The sequence below is a fragment of the Delphinapterus leucas genome, chromosome 4 (genome assembly GCF_059928025.1).
Source record: "Delphinapterus leucas isolate spDelLeu-1000000601 "Yukka" chromosome 4, BTC_Dleu_Yukka2, whole genome shotgun sequence".
Classification (NCBI taxonomy): domain Eukaryota; kingdom Metazoa; phylum Chordata; class Mammalia; order Artiodactyla; family Monodontidae; genus Delphinapterus; species Delphinapterus leucas.
Window position 1 is genome coordinate 78,037,042 of NC_143132.1, and position 22,153 is coordinate 78,059,194.

The following is a 22,153-nucleotide window of genomic DNA, read 5'->3' on the forward strand; positions in this document are numbered from 1 at the left end:
AGAGGTTGAACTGATTATTTTTTATTCATGATCTCATTTAATGCTAAGATTAGTGGTAGATATTATTCCACCTATTTTATAGACAGAAAAGCTGAAGGTCAGAGAGGTTGATAATTCTAAAGTTACACAATTAAGTGAATGAACTGTGGATTCAGGACTGCCTCTGAGCCTAAAACTGCCCTAATGGCCAAATATCCAATGGTGTTTGGATAAATCAGGGTATCAAAATACAGAGTACGTGTCCATGTTCTGTGGTTGGGGGTAGAAGGCATTACAAAGATGGTTGATCTTAACTAACTGTGGTAGCAGCTCTGTTTACCTGCACTAGCTCCTCATTAGCTTGTTTTAGTGTTGGCTCGCGTTTTTTATGGAGCAGTATGGTAGGTAGAAAGAACACTGTGCTTAGAGTCAGAAGACCTCGACAGAAGTTCTTATTCTGCCACTCGCTGGCTCTAGACCTTCATTAAGTCACTTATTTTCTACTGGCCTCAGTTTCCCCCTTGGTAAAATGGGATACAATTCCTTTTTAGGTCAACACATACTGTGGACTCATGCAGATGCGGATATGAAAGTATTTTGCAAATTATAAAGCACACTATGTAAATCTTAATCATCTGAATTATTACTATGTTATACCATGATTAACCCATCCTTGCATCTTAGAGGGAATACGTATAACAACTCCAAAATTTAACCATATTCCTTTTCCAGGGAGGTATGTGAAGTAACTGAGACTGGTGTTGAGAGACAAGAAGAAAAGGAGGTGTCTACTTCCAGTGATAAGCAGGAAGAAGCTGAAGTGAGGATGCGGAAACTAGATAGCCTCCCAATATTTCCTAATTTGGAAATGTGCAGTGTGGGTAGTCCAATTCCATGTGCAGTGTGGGTAGTCCAATTTGTACATACAGTACAAATGGGGCAGAAAGCCTCCCACGGCCCGATCCCTTAGCTATTGCACTTGCTCTCAGCAGGGTCTGGCAGCCAAGCCACCAGGGGCATGAATGACTAAGAAGCCAAGGAAACAAGAAATAAATGGACAACGTTTCCACACTAGTCTATATAAAATAGATAACTAACAAGAACCTACTGTATAGCACAGGGAGCTCTACTCAATACTCTGTAGTGGCCTATATGGGAAAAGAATAAAAAAAAAAAGAGTGGATATATGTATATGTAAAACTGGTTCACTTTTGTTGTATACCCAAAACTAACACAACAGTGTAAATCAACTATACTCCAATAAAAATTTTTAAAAATAGTATACAGTATAAAGAAGTTATTCCACAAATAGATAAGTGAGCATAGCTCTTTATGCTTCTGAAACTCCCAGTAAGTCCAAAACTCTCTGTACACTAGGCTCCATTAATCTGCATTACTCTCTGGATAGATTTTGACTTATACTGACAGGTGAGAAAGCTGTGGCCCAGAGCCTGGCCCAGGACCTAGCCAACACCAGCAGAGACAGATTTGTGGAGAGCATCAGCAGATCCTAGCAGCCAAAGGGGCACCCAGACATACTCCCCAGTGGGGACAGTGAGCCAGTTGAAGGTAAAACTTTAAAAATATAGGGAAGGGACAAATTTCCTGTTCCAACATGCAAGGCTCTCAGACACAGGGCAACACACTGTCTTGTGTCAAACTGCCTTCAATGGATGGACATCATTGTAAAGTTCTCTGAAACCAGTCGGAACGTACTCCTAAAGCTTTCTCTATAGCTTTTACTTATAATTTCTTCCCTCAGGGAGCAGCAGCCAGGGGTGATTGAGGGAGTGGAGAGGGGCGGGCATAGGAGCAGCACAGCATATACTTGTCACCAGAGGGCAGAGGTGTTCTCACGCTTGCAGGGACATCTCTAGCATCGGTGCTCAAGGGGGGGTGGGGGGCAAAAAGAGGTCCCAACTACAGAAGCGGCAGCAGAGACAGAGAATATCTTCTTCCACCAGCCCAAAGGGCCCTCTGGAAGCTAGAAAGGAGGATAGTGAACCCCAAAGACAGCAGCATAAAGAGCAGCCTGGGAGGAAAACCAGATTGTTGTAAACCAGAAAATGAGCTTCCACCCACGTGAACAGTAGTTCAAGAAGTGCTGTAGGAAGCAAGAAAATGTCCCCTCCTATCCAGCTTGCTTCCAAGACTATCAGAGCCAGAAGGCAATGATTTTGAACCTAATTGGATTAACTGAGGCCCAGAGAAGCAAAGTGATAACCCCAAGTTCTCATTACCACTAAGAAGCATAGTTGGGACTCGAACCCATGACCAGTGATCTTTCCCAGTGATCAGGGATGGCTGGGCCCCATTCTGGTAGAATTGACCATGAGTGAACATATGGTTCTAATCGAGAGGCACAGCTCAATCCTCTGTGACATCCTATTTTAAAGAAAGGCAGAAAAGGCCAATCAACAGAGTTAAAGACTGGAAGCTTACATCTCAGGGTTCTATTCCTGGTTCTGTCATCAACCCATCATGGCAAATGACCATACTGTCGTCTCTCCATGTTTTAAAGTGAGAATAACATCACCTGATTCCTGCTATCCTCCCTGGGGTCTGACACCAATTAATGAGAACAACCAAAAAGTGCTCTGAATTCTTTAGAGATCACACATTCCTTGAAGGTGGGAATCAGATCTCACTCCCACTCTGCATATAGTATGCACACAACAGACAACTGCTGACTGATCAGAGAAGCTGAGGACCACTGATCCTGAGCTTCTCATATGTAGAGGCGGAGGCCTGGGAATCTTTCTAATATGGTTATGGGTCCCAGCAAAACTGAGGACTGGGGGTAGGACAAAAAACAGAGGGGATTCAACTACAAGGTGAATGTCACCAGAGGGAGGAACTTAAGGAATAAAACTCAAGAGAAAAGTCTAACGGTTACTTACATCCATGGAGTAATGCTCAATCTGATAGATGGTGGTCAGCCCCTGGGTCGTGAAATAGTCCAGACATGATGAACAGCCCAACCTCGCTAAGAAACTGCAGAGGGAGGAGGGAAGAGGAAGGAGGAAACAGAAAAAGAAAGTTCACCCCAACTGCATTGGCAAGATAAAGGAAAACCCAACATTTTGCCCTGGGATGCCTGCCCTACATAAGGGATTAGGGGCAGATAAAATATATGTGGGGCCTTGGATTGGAGGTCTGGGGATGATTAGGGACACGAACTTTAGGTCTATAAAATTAAAATCAACTGTTTAAAGATGCCTGCAGAGCAGAGATTTTCAAATGGTGACTGGTGGCATTCTAGGGGTTCCATATCAGTGTCTTAGGAGCCATTGCAGGGGGTGAAAGGAAGGAGTCCAGTGCTCAGGTTTCCAGCCCTCTTGCCTCCTAGCTCTTCACTTCAAAAAGAGCACCTCTCCTTCAATTGTTTATATCTGGGGTTTCTGAGAATGGTTTATGTGGCTAAGAAAAAACTGTAGGCCACTCTACTGTGAAGTCATTCTTGCTTTTTGCTTGGTGTCCTCATCAAAATACAGACCCACTCCTTTACGGCTCTGGTCTCAGATCGGTGATGCCACCACCGTCACAGAGCCAGATGCTGGATGATGAGCCATGCACTTTGCCATCTCTCTGACACTGCTAGTACTGTTGCATCCATCACATGGGAACCAACACATATTATTCCAGCAGCCAAATGAAAAAATCATTCTGCACACGAAGCAGGGCACTAGGCATGAGATTTGGGCACCGATGCTTGCCTCTGTTGGAAAGAGAATTTTCCAGGCTTCATGCCTTTCTTTCTTCTGGCTATCTGAACTCCCTTTCCTGGAATGTCCCCAGTTCCCATACGACAAAGCAAAAGAGGCCATCAGGTTCTTGAAAGTCCCTGTCATTTTTACTAACATTCAAACTTTTTTATGGACATCCAACTCCAAAATAATGATCCCATGGTGGCTGAGAGCTATGAGGCCTAGAGAGCAGGAAAGGGAGCGAGATAGCAAGTTGAGTGCCCATTTGGGAACCCCAGCCCTGAGCACCAATTTGAAGGCCACGGCTTACTGTAAAAATGTGATGGAGGAGGGGGGGAGTAAGTGAAGATGGGGGAAACAGGCATGAAAAATTATATGCCTATCAACTCACATTTTCACCTTTTCCCATGCTGATTGTTGTGGTCTACTTTGATTAAACGCTGCTGATGGCTCCATAGATCAGAGATAACAGTGGCTGAACTCCCACCACTGGGCTGCTTTGCTTTCTTTCCAACTGTGCTATTAACTTTGACGGTGTCCACCCTCCACCACCCAGAGATGCTTAGGACAGGCCCCCAGGGGCACATGCTGTGGACTCACCTGACAAGGCTGCAATCTGTGGGGTACGGAGGTGGGGGGGTGCAGTGGGAGGTGGATGGCATGGAGAGAGGGGGAGGGAGAGCCTGGGTGGGGCTGAGTCCATTCATGTCTCCAGCCATTGGCATGTGGGTGCCCATCATAGGAACTGAACAGAAGCAGGAGGAACAGAGAGGGTTACTGCCGTCATCACATACCAGCATCCCAGTGGTCCATCTCACCTGGCTTAATGTTACCAAGGGCCTAATCTACCAGCCTTCCTTTTCAGTCTTATCTCTCACTACACCCCTTTAAGCACCCTACATCTCATTGAACAGAATAGTCACCAAACTCCAAACTAATTACCTACTTCTTGACCTTCGTACATTCTCTTAGGACGACCTCTTCCCACTTTGTTCTCTACTAATGTTCTGTCCCAATTGCTTGCTGCTCCTGGTGTTAATACAGTCCTTCTTGTATTTGTCTTCATGGGTTATATTTCTGTCTCCCTCACTAGGCTAGTCTCCTGAAGCATGGAGATTAGACCTTATGCACGTCTGGGTCCCCACAGACCCGAGCACAGTGCCTGGCACAGAGCAGATGCTCAGAAAACTTAAGTGAACAAACCTTTGAATGAGAGAGGAACCTCTGGAATATTGGTTTGGGAATGGGAGGATTTATTGCAATATTTGTAGGGAACCAAATGCCTCATAAGGAAGGATGCAATGAAAGACCCCAGCTCTTTTTTCTGGTCCATTTCAGGATTATATTTGGGAACACCACCAACTTGGATTGGTTTCTTACTAAACCATAAACTGTAAACATTCACTTATAGAGAAGAAAAGCTCAATACCAATAATATTTATGAAACAAATTTTGTCTTCAGAGGAAAATCATGAAGCATAAATAAGAAAAAGTAAGTAAACTGTAACACAAATGTGAAGGATCATTACCACTACCACTATTTTGTCATCTCAAGAAAAAGCTGAGGACTCTAAGACGTCACCAGAAAGAAAGCAAAAAATAAATGGTTCCTTTTCCTTTTACTCTCAAAGCAGCAGACCTGCCAAAGGGTCAGGTTTAGAGTCTTAGGATGTATTTGTCACTAGTGAGAGAGCAGTCTGGCTCTAATGTCTTCGTTGTCATACCAGGTAACCAAACCTTATATATCTCTTATCTCATTAAAATCTAAACATGTGCTATCAGAACCAGAAAGAGTCATAATCTTAGCCTCCCTTAACTTCTTTAAGAAAACCCAGTCTCTTCAAGGCAACAGTGAAATGCAAGTTTAAAGGCTTGATCAAAATAATGAACGATTTCTAGGACAAGACTGAGGCACTGTTTTATGAGGGTGATTATAGGATACATGGACAGTATTTAGGCTTTTGCATCCCTTCTGCATTTTTACCATCTTTTTTTTCCTTTCAAGTTTGGGTATCCACTCTGCTAGGTTAAGTTCTAGTGGACAAGCTAATTATATTTACAGAAAAGCTATGCACCAATCATCACCCATGTTGAGGCCCGATTCTCACACTGTCTCTTATAGTTATACTTAGTTTATATGAGGAATCTGTGTGTGAATAAATAAAAGGGAGACTCCTTTCCCTATGTCAATTCCTTAATAACTGTGTATAGGATGGAATAGATGAGTTGAGAAGCCCAAAAGTGTAGGGCCACAGACGCATAAACTTGTTAACTGTGCAGAGTGATAATTTTATGAATGGAAAACTGAGCATTAGAGCAGAGAGGTGACTCGTCCAGAGTTATGCAGCTAATGCTGCAATAGAGTCCAGACTACGATCTATTTCTCTAGATTTTAAGTCCACCACACTATGCTACTTCCCACAAGTTGGACATATTTCCTTTTGACTATCTCAAAGAATGTAGAAGGTGGGTCCCCATCCAGGTTGGTAGGAAGTGGACTGTTCTTTTTCACAGAGATCCTTCCTTATCCCTACTAAAGGAACAGCCTTCTCTGTCTCTACCAGTGTGCTTTGTAATGAACCATACATCTTAAAAGTGAGAAAAAGTTCACCGTGAGAAATTTAAGCCACTCAACTTTGATCTGTCCTGTCTACTGTGCCTCTCACGTAGCTTCAGAGCAAGCCTTCCCCCCATCCCAGAGCAAAGTCTTCCCCTACACTAGCCCTATTGGTCCTCCAGCTGCAGCTAAAGGGAGATGCTCTTACTGTTGGCTCCCATGCCATCGGGAATGGTGGTGGGAGTGAGGGTGTTGCGCTGCTGAGGGTTGATAAGCTGGCTCACGGAAGGCAGCTTGTTCATGCTGTTCATTTTGTTCAGAGGTGGGGAGCTGTTACCGTAGGAAGATTGAGACTGCATCGAGGTCCTGGGAACACAAACACGGGAAGGATGGTGAGCACAGGACGCTGAAGAGTGGGGACTGGTCATTTCCAACAGGTCTCATATTAAAACATAGCCTTAACTGTACACTTGCAAAAATATTCCTCCAGAACAATGACAGGAACTTATTTGTGCTTCTATCTGAGAATCTCTCCTACCTTGGCAGGGATCACAAGGCTATCATCAAATCGTGTGTTTCCTACATGAGTAGAGGACAAAGCTGAATATCTTCCTAAAGCATCTCCTTTGTGAGACGGGAAATCATTGCATCTTCTTTTTCCCTCTATTGTTTTCTCCATCCCTTTCAATGTGAACATCAATAAGGGAAAAGAACTGAGTGAAGACCCAAAGGCTTATGAAAGACATGGAGACGCCATGCTAAATTGCAGCTGAGGCGTCTCACCTATAGCTTCCTAGGCCATTTGGGCATATGCAGAAAATAACCACAAAGCCAGTCAAACAGGGCATTTGGTAGCACAACCTGCCATCATGCAGAGGCCTCAACACGGAAACACGCTTTCTCAGCTTAGCTGTTCATGGGCCATGAGGGAACCCATCGGAATGTCAACAGCCTCTCTACACAAGGGGAACCCAGGAGTCCAAACAACCGTCCTGTTAAGTTTCCACAAGTCTCTTGAGAGACAAAGAAAAAAAACAAACAGTTTTCCATTCGGCATTACTTCAGTTTGTAAATTTACTAGAATTGGTTTGTCATACTATGTATTATATTACATACAACATTCCCTATTCAACTGCCATGCCTGACTTTTCCCTTGAATATAGAACTAGTGATATCTACTAGAATCGGGGAAGGATACAGAGTCAGATAAACAACGTTTAAGTCTCCCTCCAGCATATGTTAGAAAGCTATAGGTCCCTGTGCAAGCCAGTAAATATCCCTCATCAGAAAACTAAAATATATAAACACTTAAAATATATACACTTACTGCACGAGTTAGATGCTAGAGGTGGGAAAACTAATAAGAAATGGTCCCATCTCGGAGAAGCTCATAGAGCAGTGGATACATTGGGATAACAATCCAACCTACCTTGTAGGGCTATGGTGAGAACCAAAAGGATAAGATGGGGAAGAACTATACACACTGTCGGGCATTTACAGTGAGTCATTATTGTGACCAGAGAATGAAGATTGGGCTGAGCATGTAAAAGGGGAAAACCTCCCCGCTTACACTCCTCAAATAAAATGTATTATTTTGTTCCTATTTGTCTCCTCCCTGCTGCAGCCATATTTTTATTAGAGAAGAGAAGAAAAATGTTTCTTTGAGTTTTATTTGCTTGTGTGTGTGTATGTGTATCAGACTTAGGAGGCTCTGTAAATGAATCCAAGTTCCAAACAAACATGGTATAATAATGTTTGAAAAAATAACAAGTGGCTCTAACACCTGAGTGCTACAGTCGTGCTAGGCTTGGACTTCAAAGCTGCCGCTCTGCATTCTCCATAATTACACAAAACAGGGAAGGCTCCATTCCATATCACTGAAGAGCCACAGCTAGAGGAATTCAAACAATATGCTATATTTGCATAAATGAACATGACGATTAATGTGCAATTGACAATTCAGCTGCATTTTAGAATCACTGTCTTAAAGTAGGAGGGTATTGATTTCTCACTTTAGCCCTTCTCAAGAAGACAGGTTTAGATCCATGTTGTAGAAATGGGTGTTTATATAATAAACTCTCCCAACTGTTAGATTCTTCAGGTTACCAAGCTCTCCTTTATCCATTTTCCAAATGAGTCTCACATCTCGTGGAGGAGGACATGGGATGGCAGGGTAGGGATGGGCAGAAATGATTATGCCTGTTGTACAGATGGGTAAATATAAGACTCTGAGAAAAAATGTGCCTAAGTTACACATTGTTAAATGATGGGCTGAGAGGTCTCTTGGCTCCTAGTCCAAGAGTTTTTCCTTTCATTCTGTGACACCTTCCCAGAAGTAAGACAGTGGAATGCAGTAGGTTACATCAAGAAGTGGGTGAAGTAGTAAGAGGAAATAGGAGACCAAGATGGAACAGGGAGCAAGGGATATAGTAAAGGGAGACCCAGCTATCCTCAAACCCACTCCATCCCTGTGTAGAAGCCTTGCATAAGAGTCAGCACATTTGAATACACCTAGGAACCTCTGTAAGTCCATATCAAAGTGCAAGAACGTTCAGGGCAAGGTGATCAAGAGAAGCTTTGCTAGGTGCTTCTTCCTCTACCTTTGCCCACCACAAAGTAACAAAGATGCCAGGTTACCCAGACTCCAGAGGCAGGTTGGTCCTCTGTAACCTAAAGAAATGTCTACATATCTCTCGCATCCTCGCAAATCAGTCAAATGTACAGCAAGAGCTAAAGGAAGCGTTGCTTGAACCATTAATGCCCACCACTAGGAAAGTAAAAATGTATTTAAGAGCTGTGAATTTTCCCTGGACCCTCAATTATAGTGAATGCCTTCTTCCAAATCCTGTTACAACTCCTTTCTCCTGTTTTTGGTGGTCTTTATTTTTGACCATTTTATTAGTTCATTTATTTTAAGCCACTTAAATTATTGTTGAGGAAGGTAGGTCACAAACCATAGACAAACAAAGAAGGAACATAAATTTTGGAGCCAATCGAAATATTAGAGTTCACATTCTCAATCTGACACAAATCAATTAAGTGACTTTGGGTATCATATAGGTCTCTGGAGTCTCATTTACTTAATCTGTAGAACAGGCATTACACTCACTCCAGAAGACTTGCTGTGAAGATTAAATGAGATTATGTAAGTGCCCTGGACATTGTCCTACAATTTGTCCTAGAATTCCACCAAAGGATTCCTTCTTTGGCCTTAAATCTTCCATTGCTAATGAAAAAGCAACTCTCTAGTGGAATTTGGCAATACATCAGGGTGAATCTATTTTACCAGACCACTTTTGCATGGCGGGATCCGAGAAGGGAAAGGGATATTGGGGGTAGAGCAAAACACCGTGGATATGGGGCAGGTCAGAAAAAGGGAAGACATGAACATGAGAAAAGGAATTGTTCCTCCTCGAAATTTTGCCCAGTACCTCCCCACATGTAACTTTTCTCTCTAGCTGAGGAATCTCGCTTCTAAAGGCGAAAGGTAGCCTTTATTCTCCAGCTAGATCAACTGTAATTATAAAATATTTTCTATCAGTTCAAATGTATGCATTTATATAAACATCACTATAAACACATTAAAAACGTCCATAAAAATAGGGTGAAAGGGAAAAAAAAACTTCCAGAAGGAAAAACAAACATTAAAAAATTAAACATACTCACTAACCCTTTAAGGAATTTGTGAATTCCTTAAAAGGGATTAGAAAGTTTTTAGATTAATTGAAAACGGTGCCAATGTAACAGGATCATCTGATTTTACTATTATACTTTTATCTAAAACATAAACATGTTTTTTCTTAAGTATTTTTCTTGTTTTCCTTAAGTATTTTTCTAAGTGACTATATTAGTTTTATTAAGAACGGTGGTTTATGAAGTTTTTAAAACTTGTTACTCAAAGATCAGAACGTATTGTAATTTTTTTAAAAACCTATGCACAACAGGTTCCACTACAGATTTCTGGATATTTCCTAACACCAGTGTCACAGAAGCCAATTTATTTAATAAACTGGAATTTGATTTAAATTTCTTCTAGTGAACTTGGCAACTGAAGATATAACTCAAGGCTTATTCAGAGATGTGAACAAATGATGCTATAGTGCCTAGCTCTTTATGATGAAATTAAACATGCACAGGGCTAAAATAAATTTTCAAGTTAGCATGGGCATTGAAATTTACTTTTAGGACTGATGACCTTGATACAGAGTATCTTAAATATAAAAACACCAACTATGACAATAGTGTAGACAGAACCAAAGTGACCTATTCTTCTTGTTCTTTAGACTTACACATGGTACTTTAAGCGCTTAAATGAAAATATTCTAGCATTTAAGGAATTTCAAAAAGCAAAAGAGACAGAAAAGAAAAACTGCGAGATAAACCAAGATGCAAAAGTTTATTGAAAATTAAAATCACACATCCATAAAGCAACAGCCTCAATAACAAGAAATCATTGCTGTGGTGACAAAGAATAAAGAGCTGGTGACCTGGTGTGGGGAGCAGATTTTTTAAGTCTTTATACTATTATTTTAAAATATGACTTAAAATGGAAATAGATTCTCTAAAGTCTTTGAACCAAAAAAGAAAAATTATCTACTCTTCCTGTCTTTAATTTTTAGGCCAGGAGTGTTGATTGAAAAACGTGTCCGCTTGGACGTCACTTAAACAAAGCATAAGTGTCCTGGACACGGCAATTTGAACAGTGTCAGTGATATGGCTGATTTTATGGAGCTCCAATCAAAGGGGTTAATTATAGATTTGGTGAGAGGACTTTGAATTCCATGGTGGACACGGAAGAATGATATATGACTGCCTGAAAGAATATTACTGGGGTAGTTTTACCCTCCTCTTAAAATGACAAAAGAGGTTTACCTGCCTTGGGGTCCAAACACAAATTTTGGAGGGTTTCCAAAAGCAAGGAAGACTATCACATCAGATGCGGACATGGGGTGGCAGTGGCAGGACCTGACACAGAATTAGTGAACTTTCTACTACATATGAGGCGAGGATACTGGTAATGCAAGTTCTCAAAAAGAAGAAAAAATCATTCCCCGCAGTGGCTACTCATGGTAGTTATTACCTCTCTGCCCAGCAGTACACGTGACACCTTAGCTTGTTACTATTTGCAGTATCATTGCATGACCAGCATTAAAAGGGCCTGAGTCTCTCAGTCACCTACAGTTTACTTCTGCCTAGACAATAACAACCTTTTTTTCTCCTTTTCTTAAAAAGACATCTTAAGTTTGAGACCTGCTCAAAAGCTTCTTCATGAGTTTTAGAAACACAACAGAAGGTAACAGAAAAGGGTTCCAATAAACATCGTAATGCCCCTCTTCCCAACCTGAGCTCCTCCCTCCCAAGAAACAACACAAAAGCTCACAGACAGACACAGGGGTTCCTGATGGACCAATGCTAGATCTAAGGATACAGAATCTGCAGAAAATGTCCTTTCTTGTACAGTTTTGAGTCCCTTCAAAGATTTTCTTACTAGTGGCTGTGTGCCTTTGAGCAGTTGGGTCTCTGAGCCAAAGTGTCTTCAAGTCCTGGCTACGAGGGCTTGATACACACACACACACACACACACACACACACACACACACACACACACGGAAACACAACAAACACATACGCTCAAAATACAGAGATGGGGCTCTATGGGTACACTGATCGGTTTGGGGGGCTGGAATGTCTAAAGAAGACGTCAGATTGCCTCGGGCTTTCTCTCCGGGGCTCCACAAGCTCATTCCTGAAGCAGGCTGAAAGGAGACTGCAGAGAGGAACCAGAGAAAAGAAAAGATGAAGGCTTAGGACTTCGTATATTCAAATCAACTGAATACAGAAACACATCCTTCTACCTTCATGATCATAGTATAGTCAGAACAGAATGCCGCACGGCTATTTTTGTTCCTTCCTCTTTACCTTCCTTTAAGATTACTCAGAGATGACTTCCCAAGACTTTTATGAAGAAGAAATGAGAGAAGGCAATGGTAGCTATCTAGAACTATTAGAATCACCTGTGGAACTTTAAAAAAAATGCATTTTCCAGGATCCTTTCTGAGACCAGGCTGGGACCCAGGCATACATACACTTTTAAGAAGTTCCACAAGTTACTTAGGTGAGGACTACTGAGACAAGGTAGGTCAAGATGCTCAGTATGGTGCTTGGCATATTGGACTCAATTAATTGCAAAAAGGAATGCAGAGACAAGAAGTAACTTCAGTCTTTTGTAAAATGTCATCTTCCCAATTATGATACGTCATTACTGTTCCTGTCTAGCTTAACTCTGAAGTATGAAGAAATATGATCTTATCAGTCTGGGGGCTGTGTCATCATGCCTTTGTAAAGAACTACTAATGGGCATTTTGCATGTGCCCAGATTGTGACGGATAAATATCCTAATATGTTCAGTCACAAACTTGGCCTAGAAATGCACATATCAAACTCACGAAAGCAACTTTTGCATAATGAAGAAATCAATTAGGACACAAGGATGCCAGGAACAAATCCTCTTATTCTCCTAAGGGTCGTGCAACCCCATGAACTGTTTGGGAATTACTGCCCGGATGGCTTTTGAATCACATTTGGTTACTCCTTGCAAAGGAACAAAGCAATTTTCACTTGTTCAGTGCCGAGGTTTAGTAAGCCATCCCACCAGCAAGAATTGGGATCATCTTAAAGAAGATGCCAGAATACAAATTAGTAGGGAAGCAATTTATTACCAACTAAAGAACAATGGCTTCGACTTCTTGTGTGGATATTACATCTTGGGGCTTCTCTTGGACCAAGGATTGAATAAGACAACATGCAGAAATCATCCTTCACTTATGAAAAAAATGTCTGGACCAGAGAATTACACACTGAGACTAGAATTGAGACAAGTTCTGCAATGAGATGTGAGAAGTTAGAAAAGTGAGTTACTCTATCTGAATTTAATTAATCTGAGGGTGTTTTTCCTGCATTGCCAATTCAGAGCTAATTAATCTCTGTCCTGACAACTTCCTAACATTTTCGTGACGTTCTAAACTAACTGTGTAAACTGTAAAGGCTTGTGAGGTGCCATGACCTATAAGGTTGAACCCCATGAAACTGCCCATATTTACCTTTTTTTTAATCTACGAAACTGGCAATTTCAAACAAATATTCTGGAAGTGTGGAGAATTTCTAAGTCAGACTTAGAAATATGGTATTAGTCATATCTGTCAGTGAGAGAGAGAAAGATTTGTGTCTTCTGCTTTCTTCTACATTGATAATTCTGAAAATATTACTTGCTTCTTTCTCAGATACATGAATCTGAGGAAGAATTATCAACATTCTCGAAGAAAATCGTAGCCAGATGAGCTTAAAGAAATAGGACTTTATGCTGAAACCCAAAGGTAAATACCAACTACCTGAAACAGGGACAGAAAAATGGGAATGAATGCTTGCTTTGTGTTTTCTTATTATGACTTTCTTAACTAATGAAGCAGCCCAGAATATTGTAAAGAGCTATGTCTTCCAGATCTGATTCTAGTCTCAGATTTATTATGAACTGGCTATGAAATCACAGGTGTAGCTCACTGGGCCTCAGTTTCCCCAGCTATAGCACAACGGGGCTAGAACTATAGTCTTGAAGATCCTGTTCTGCTCCAGTATTCTCTGACCTATATCATGGATACTAATAAGCTGCAATCATCAAGTGATCATAAAGGGGAAGGAAACACTAAGAGCTCCTCAGGATGTCATACATTTGTAGTAAAATCAAAGTACATCTATCCTGTAGAAACTTGAAAATAATTCTCCAGAGTTGGGCTAAGTAAAATTTTAACAAGGTAATGCTGCTCTCAGATCAGATCTTACCCAAGAAGGAGGGTAAATTACAGAAGAAAAAAAATGAACGAGAGATAGTATTGGTCAAAAGTACACATGTCAAAAGATTGCTAAAAAGGTCTCAAGTGGCTGCTGCAAAACTGTCTTAAGAGTTAATGTCCCTTGAAAACATGATGGTAAGGAGTCTAGTGGCAAGAATGGGTCCAACTTGTCCTCTCACTAGATTCTGGCTCCTATGAACGTAACTCCCTATGTTTATTCCAATGTGAGCAAATCAACTAAAATCAAATTTCCTTATAAATGGAATAAAGCCTACTTATAGCTATAACAACTCGATTCACAAAAACTCAGTGTAAGATTTATCCTCCAGAAAGCCTATGATCATGAAGGTAATTGTGAAGGAATTTTTGAATCAGGAAAACCGTGCATAAATGAAAAGCAAGCAGCGAGAAAACATATAGTGAGGAACTAACAGAAGCAATTAAACTGAAAATATTTTATTGCTACCTCATACAGAGTGTATTCTTTTCCCATTAATTTTCACTCTACTATAAAGAAAAGCATGAACTTGATTCCTTACCAGCATAAAATATTGGTACTAAGTTTTTGCAAAGGAAATCACAGGCTATCATAGGCATTTTCCAAGCTGATGTATTCTTTTCAAATGATTGCCAGCAATTAGATTTCCAGTTTTCTTTGTCTAATCATTCGTGCTCTTTCTTGGAGCTTTGTATAAAAATAAAAGAGCTGAAAAAAACTAAGCTGAAGAATACAGCAACTGGAGAATTTATATAAATGTATATCAATCATTGGAGGGAGACCCATGTATATATAATGTAACAAAGACATAATTAGACCAAATGTCTACATTTTGCAAGGAGTTCATTTTGCAGTCTGTTATATTTCCATGCACAAGTTATCACAGCTGAGGTTAGCTCTTATACACTGTGAGACAAGCACTCAAAAACATGCAATGATACATATAAATGGACACCACAGGAAACTACGGGGCTACAAATTCCTCGCTATTTATCTGTGACCACCACACATGCAGAAAAGTGAAAATATGTCTCTAAAATCTTTTGAGCTTCTTAAAATAATAATTTTAAGATATATTTTCTTCTTTGATGAAATAGATTGTTTTATGGAATATTAATTATAAATAAAACAATTTCCCTTTAGAGCAATGCAAGCCAATTAGGCTAGATAAGTTATAAGCCCTGGATAACTCATCATCCAGGGACATGGGACTATATATCCTCGTGTACTCCATGTAAACAAACAAGTGCACATGTCTCCAACTGAAACAGATCATCTTGGCTTGTAAAGTCTCTAAAACTATGACAAAACTATTCCTTCTACTGTATAATCTATACAAGTTGTTTAAAATTGTCCTACGAACTTACATGATGCTGAGAATAAACTTCCAGAGATTTCTTAAGATTCAAAAGGTGTTCTAGTTAGGAATTCACCACCAAACCGTAAACTATAGGAAGGCAGGAACCTCATCTACCTCATCTCTATTTTTACTGCTTTCACATAGCAGATCTTCAGTAAAAAGCTTATTACATGAGTCACGTCAACTATTCCAGTCTTAGATGATGATGAACCATATTTTGTGTCTAGATGGGCATGTCTTTTTCAGCCAGAAGAAAACCAAGAGAATCCTCTGCTAAAGACTGCTGTTGTTTTGTTAGATACTGAAATGACACCTTAAAAAACTTCCTAAAATCTTTTAATACCTCTCTACTTTAGAATATATAGATTAGCTTCCAGATACTCCTATCAAAAAATATGAACATCAAGAAGCCATGAAGGAGCCACTCTTTTATCTAGAAGAAGGATTGGCAAACTATAGTGACTGGGCCAAACCTGGCCCATAAACTAAGAATAGTTTTTATATTTTTACAAGGTAGGAAAAATTCAAAAGAAGAAGAATGTTTCATGACAAGTGAAAATTATATGAAATTCAAACTTCACTGTCCATAAAATAAAACTTTAGTGTAACAGCTGCTCTCATTTGTTTACATATTGTCTGTGGTTTGCTGCTGTGCTTCCGAACTGGGGAGCTACAAGAGACCATATATATGGACCAGAAAGCCTAAGATATTTACTACTGGTGCTTTACAGAAAAAAAAGTTTGCCAACCCCTGTGCTAGAGGGTCAGACCTTTCAAACCACACCATTTAATACTGACAGAACTTTTCCTGTTAAAAAAAAAAGGCAGGAAATCACGGAGCAACGAGTTCAGCATGATCTGCTATGGAGTAGCTCTTCTGAGGTCATTTTCGCTAAGCCAAACATTTCCAGAGTGAACTGGTGACGATCTGAGAGTATGTCTTAATAGCGTGACATGCATATCTTGGAGAAGGCATTTATCCCCTTTGGGTTTGTAATTGATGCTACAAGTCTATTTCTTTGATTCCTCTTTTATGAGTTTATAGGAACTAAATCAGTTTTGCACTTGAATGTATTAATATATATTTCTATCTGATATCCTAAAGACTATATAGGATTGGCAATGGGAATTCTGTAACCTTGAATTCTAATTCTCCTTTGGAGTACCCTGTGTCCCCAAGGAACCGCCTGATTCAACTTTCCAGTCAGCCTTACTCTAAAACCTTATATTTATGACTTGCAAACTTTCGTGCCAGAAGTGAATGGTGAGATCTCTTCCAGGCAAAAAAGGTCTTAAATGCTCAAAGAGCCTGAAGTCCTTTAAAGAGAGAGCATACTTATTTTCTATTCCCCTGCTGCCCACCCCATACCTCACAGTCAGTAGGTATGGGCTCAGAGGATGCCTTCTGACTATCAGAAATGCAGTCCAACCTTCTCACCTACATTTATTTTGATTTAAAAAAGAAAAGCAATCTCTTTTTATTACACTTTCCATAGGTATCTCTCTAGAGTAGCTAATAATATGTGAGAAAAGATCCACTATTTATTGCTCATTTACATTTCTATTGTAAAAGACAATCTTTGACTTCGGCAAGATGGTTTGGGTTTGTTTTTTTTTGCCTGAAGAATAAAGTCAAATGCTTGAATTACTAAAATGAGCCCCAAATGTCTATAGTTTACATCTATCTGCAGAGACTCTGGCAATACTTCCAGTACAGACACAATAGTTTTTAAGCTAACAAGTGATTATTCTTAACCACAGAAGGGTAAGTATAAGTGGAGTCTCTTCCTTTTATAAGAGCTATTTTATTCAGGTTAGTCATAAAACAATTAACATAATCAAAGATCCAACAACCTAGGTAAAAATTGACATGTAAATAGGTTGTATGTATATTCTAATATGGTTGCAAAATCTGGCCTCATTGATGTAAACATGTATCGCTGGAAGAAGACCTAGAATGGGGATGTTAAAACACGGCAATATGATGCCACTTTGCCCTTCTGCATCCAGATGTTTGCTAAATGAGCATGCACTGGGACTCTGAATCCTCAACACAGCACTCAAGACACTTATAGTAAAACCTATGTGCTGTCTCTATAACAGTTTTCCCAAAAGTGGATTGTGTGCAGCCCAGGAGAGGGACAAGATAGTCTATTGAGATGAGGAAGAGTACATGTTTTTAAACAGACACATTATTACTAGAATAGAGTGTGTACTCAAAGTTCTACTATTGATAGATGTGCTTGGATCAGAGGCATAGAGAAGAGAACTAATTCTGTTAGTGTGAGTCTTTTTTGTAATTCACTTGAAATGGTTTGTATTCAATTTCAAAATATAGGTGGAACTTCTCAAAGGGAAGGTTATAAGAAACACAGAAGATTGTTGAAGTGAAAAAAGGTGTCCCACACCAGCCCATCTGAACCTACCATATTCTGCTCACAACCTCATCTTCTACATCACCCAACCGTCACCCTGTTGCTGACCTGAATAAACAGTCATCTTACTCACATCTCCTAAAATGACACAGGGACACACTCACTGTTTCTGAAGTAAATGCTGGTGTTGCTGTTGCTGCTGCTGCCTGTATGTTTCAATCGTGTGCTGAGGAAGGTACTGCATGAGTTCCAGGGATTCTTTGATCTTCAGCAGCATTTCGTAAGTCTCACGGCCCCTCACCTATGTCAAAGGGCAGAAGAAAAGTGAAGAAAAAATGAAGAGCTGTAGAACTATCAGAAGTACAGTCAATGCTCATTATTCGTGGATTCTGCATGGACGAATTCGCCTACTTGTTAACGTTTATCTGTAAGAGGAAAAACAACACTGGCAGGCTTTGCAGTCATCCACAGACATGTGCAGAGTGATGAAAAGCTGATTCAACCATTGTGCAAGTTCCCAGCTGAGGGGGAAGAAAGTGATGCTCCGCCTTTTTGTTTCAGCTCTCATGCTAGAAACAGGTGTCCTTCTCATGGTCTAGTTAGGGCCACATTTTTCACTTTTTGTGGGTGATTTTTCCATTTAAAATAGTTCCCCAGGGCAGCTGCCATGCTATCTCATGTTCCTAAGTGCAAAGAAGGCTGTGATGTGCCTTATGGAGAAAATATGTGTTAGATAAGCTTAGATCAGCCATGAGTTATAGTGCTATGGGCAGTGAGTTCAATGTTAATGAATCAACAGCATATATTAAATAAGAAACACACATGAAACAAGGTAATGCATTGATCAGTTACTAAAAACATGACCAGAGGCTCACAGGAACCTAATCCTGTATTTCCTCTAGGAGCAATGATTCAGTATTTGCTAGTACAGTGTTCACAGTGACTTTATAAAGCATAAGTACCACAAATAACTAGAACTAACTGTAATTACCCCTAGAAGAACACAAGTTTTCAGTGGAGGTAAAATGTGCTTCCTTCTTTAAGAGAGTCTCTTAAAAGCTTTAAAAAGTCTGAGCAGCTATTTGCAATAGCCAGGACATGGAAGCAACCTAAGTGTCCATCGACAGATGAATAAAGAAGATGTGGCACATATATACAACGGAATATCACTCAGCCATAAAAAGAAATGAAATTGAGTTATTTGTAGTGAGGTAGATGGACCTAGAGTCTGTCATACAGAGTGACGTAAGTCAGAAAGAGAAAAACAAATACCGTATGCTAACACATATATATGGGATCTTAAAAAAAAAAAAAAAGGTTCTGAAGAACCTAGGGGCAGGACAGGAATAAAGACACAGATGTAGAGAATGGACCTGAGGACATGGGGAGGGGGAAGGGTAAGCTGGGACAAAGTGAGAGAGTGGCATGGACATATATACACTACCAAACGTAAGGTAGATAGATAGTGGGAAGCAGCCACATAGCACAGGGAGATCAGCTCGGTGCTTTGTGACCACCTAGAGGGCTGGGATAGGGAGGGTGGGAGGGAGGGAGACGCAAGAGGGAAGAGATATGGGAACATATGTATATGTATAACTGATTCACTTTGTTATAAAGCAGAAATTAACACACCATTGTAAAGCAATTAGACTCCAATAAAAATGTTAAAAAAAAAAGGAATCCCAGTCAACAAACAAACAAACAAAAATGTCTGAGCAGGACCAGGACTAGAGACAGGCAAGTGGAGGACAAAGGGCACTTGCCTGACCCCGAGAGTGAGTGTCTGTTTACCCTGTGCACCCTAGCACATCACCTGTCTCCTCCCTGAGCATGAGTGGCAGAGTTTGTCAGAATTCAGAAATGGAAAGATTTTCTCTGCCTTTTGTTGGGTTAACTCCTACTAATCCCAGCTCTGGGATCATGCTCTTTGAGAAGCTTTTCCTGACCTCAGTCTTTTAGGCTGATTCTTCCATCCTTCCTATGTGCTCCCACAGTGTCATGCCTAGCTTTGCTGAAGCACTGATTTCATTGCATTATGCCTATTTGTCTCCTCACTAGAACGCAAGATCTTGGAAGGTAAGAATTGTATCCTACCGATCTCTAAGTGCTCAGGGTCTCGCATTACTGCCACTCAACAAATACCAACCAAATTCATGGTAAATTAAGAGTTTTTTTTTTTCTTTACACATTTCAGTTTGGCTAATTCTTCACTAAGATGTAAAAGAATACAGGGTATCTCCTCCATTAGTACAAACTGAACTTTCATGAGAAAAACAGCTCTTCCAGTGGTTTCTATCTCATCAGCTGAAAACATACTAGGTCTTTTGGAATATCTAGTATAGCAGGAAAATGTTTAACTTAGAGTCCATATGTCAGTTTCCATATGTAGCCTGAGAAACAAGACACTGAGAATCTTAGCTAACTCACTGTCTAATTATTCTGCCAGCAAGCAGTCTAATTCCCTTACCCGACCTTCAGGGCCCGAAGAAGGAAGGGCAGCAAGCACGGCACACCCAAACCTGTGGCTTAGTGTTAATCCCAGTCAGATCTCCTGGCCTAGCTTGTCTGTGTCGCAAGTCAGTGTAGATGGCATCAAGAGATATACTGGTTACCCAAACTCTGCTACCACTCTAGATAGCAAAGACCTAAGGTAATTAAGAATTCGATGAACTACAACCATAGCCTAAAAAGGGGCACCTTGGTGACCTTGAGAGGGCTTATATTCCTTGTAGGAATGAAAAACCCTCCTGCACAATAACTGGGCCAAGTCTCTGGCCATTCCCATATAATTGAAGAGTCTGCCTGACTTGGATTTCTTTATAGCACTCCCTAAGAGAAATCCCAGGCAATTCACTATGTATTATCGACTTTGTGAATGCCTTCTGACAAAATTTTAGTCCTAAATTGGTATGACCATGCTGTCTAAAATCATCTTATCCCTCTTAAATAATGAAGTACAAATTAATTTTAAATATTGGCATAAGAAAATTTTTATTAGGAAGGTAGCTTTGACTGGGTGAGCCGTAAGTAGAAGAGCCCACACTGTTAATATGTTCCAGAACTGTAGAGGGAAGGAGTAATTTCCTAATTTTGCAAAAAATAAATTCTCTGTTTTATCTCACTAGTCTCCATCACCCTCTTCTCATTGTCACAGATAATCGAAAGATGACCCCAGAGTAAAAGCTCATTCAAAGAAGGTGAAAATGAAGCGATCATGAATACCCAAGGGAGACTCACTGGTAAGTATAGCAGTTCATCATCTGGGGATCTTCGTTTCTTGATGGATGTCATCTGGATGCCATGTGTATTTTGACGAAAAGCTGGTGGAGGAAAAATGCAAGTTTCATCCTGGGAACATTTCTGAAGCAATAAATACATTTATTACACAGACAGCAGCACGAGCAACACTTATGAGATTAGAATTTCTAGTTCTAAGCAGCCAGTAATTGGTGATGATTGCTTTTACCTTAGGTGTAAACCTAGCAATAATGAAGCGGGGAGGAGGGAAGGTGAGGGAAAACAAATGAAAGAAAACCCCGGGGGAGGTCGGGGAGGCTGGGAAATGGCCTCTGGCTTAAGTAGTGCTACAGGAATCCTTGTGTCTTCCTGGCATGGGTCTGTGAACAGCTGTTCAGGAAAGGAAGATACATTGGTTTTGTGTTTTATTTTTCAGGTCATTTATCTTCCAAGGAGGTAAATGCATGCTATAGAGGTTGTCTTGCCAGTGCATTCAGCCTTGTGAGTTTACCCTTCCGATGTCAGTATGTACATTGCATAACTTCTGATAAGCAGTCTCTCCTTCCAGGACCTCAGTCTTCTCTTTGGTAAAATGAGTGAATTAATCTCATAAATCCCTAAGGTTTCCACAAGGTAGAAACTACACCCAGGATCCAGGGTATAGAGAGGATTCTCCTACCAGAGTTCAAATAATCGTTCTTACTGAAAATTACTGATTTGTTGGTAACTGAGGTGCTCAGGGAAGTGTATGGAGCTAGGCCAACAGACAGACCCAAGAGGAAAATAAGGGTGGAGATATAATTATGGATATTATATGTACTATTGATATGGTATATATAATATAAATCCTATACATATAATTTTTTGAGGAGAAAAGGAGACTAACTGGAAAAGCAAATCACACTGAACAGCCAGAAGTTAATGGAGGTCAGTTGTTATAACACTGTTGTCCTGTAAAATGCGACAAAAATTTTTATTTCTTCTGCAGAATAATCAGTAAAAAGACTAAAACCTTTTTCATGATACAATTCATGGTGTGATGTTCTTTACAATACTTGCTGTAGTGATATCAGGCTTATGCAAGACACCTTCT

At 40.3% G+C, this 22,153-nt stretch overlaps 1 protein-coding gene across 10 annotated transcripts in view; it reads right to left on the reverse strand.

Annotated features, from left to right (window-relative positions):
• TP63 (tumor protein p63) overlaps positions 1-22,153 on the reverse strand; it is a 100,426-nt gene that overhangs the window by 3,635 nt on the left and 74,638 nt on the right. For 8 of the 10 annotated variants that reach the window (XM_089910689.1, XM_030760860.2, XM_022569664.2 and 5 more), the window contains 5 exons: positions 21,061-21,143; positions 17,988-18,124; positions 6,452-6,609; positions 4,287-4,431; positions 2,880-2,973 (listed from right to left, as the gene is read on the reverse strand). In XM_089910689.1, coding sequence (XP_089766815.1) covers positions 2,880-2,973; positions 4,287-4,431; positions 6,452-6,609; positions 17,988-18,124; positions 21,061-21,143 — 617 coding nt within the window. The other 2 variants (XM_089910693.1, XM_022569679.3) reach the window with 2 other exon arrangements.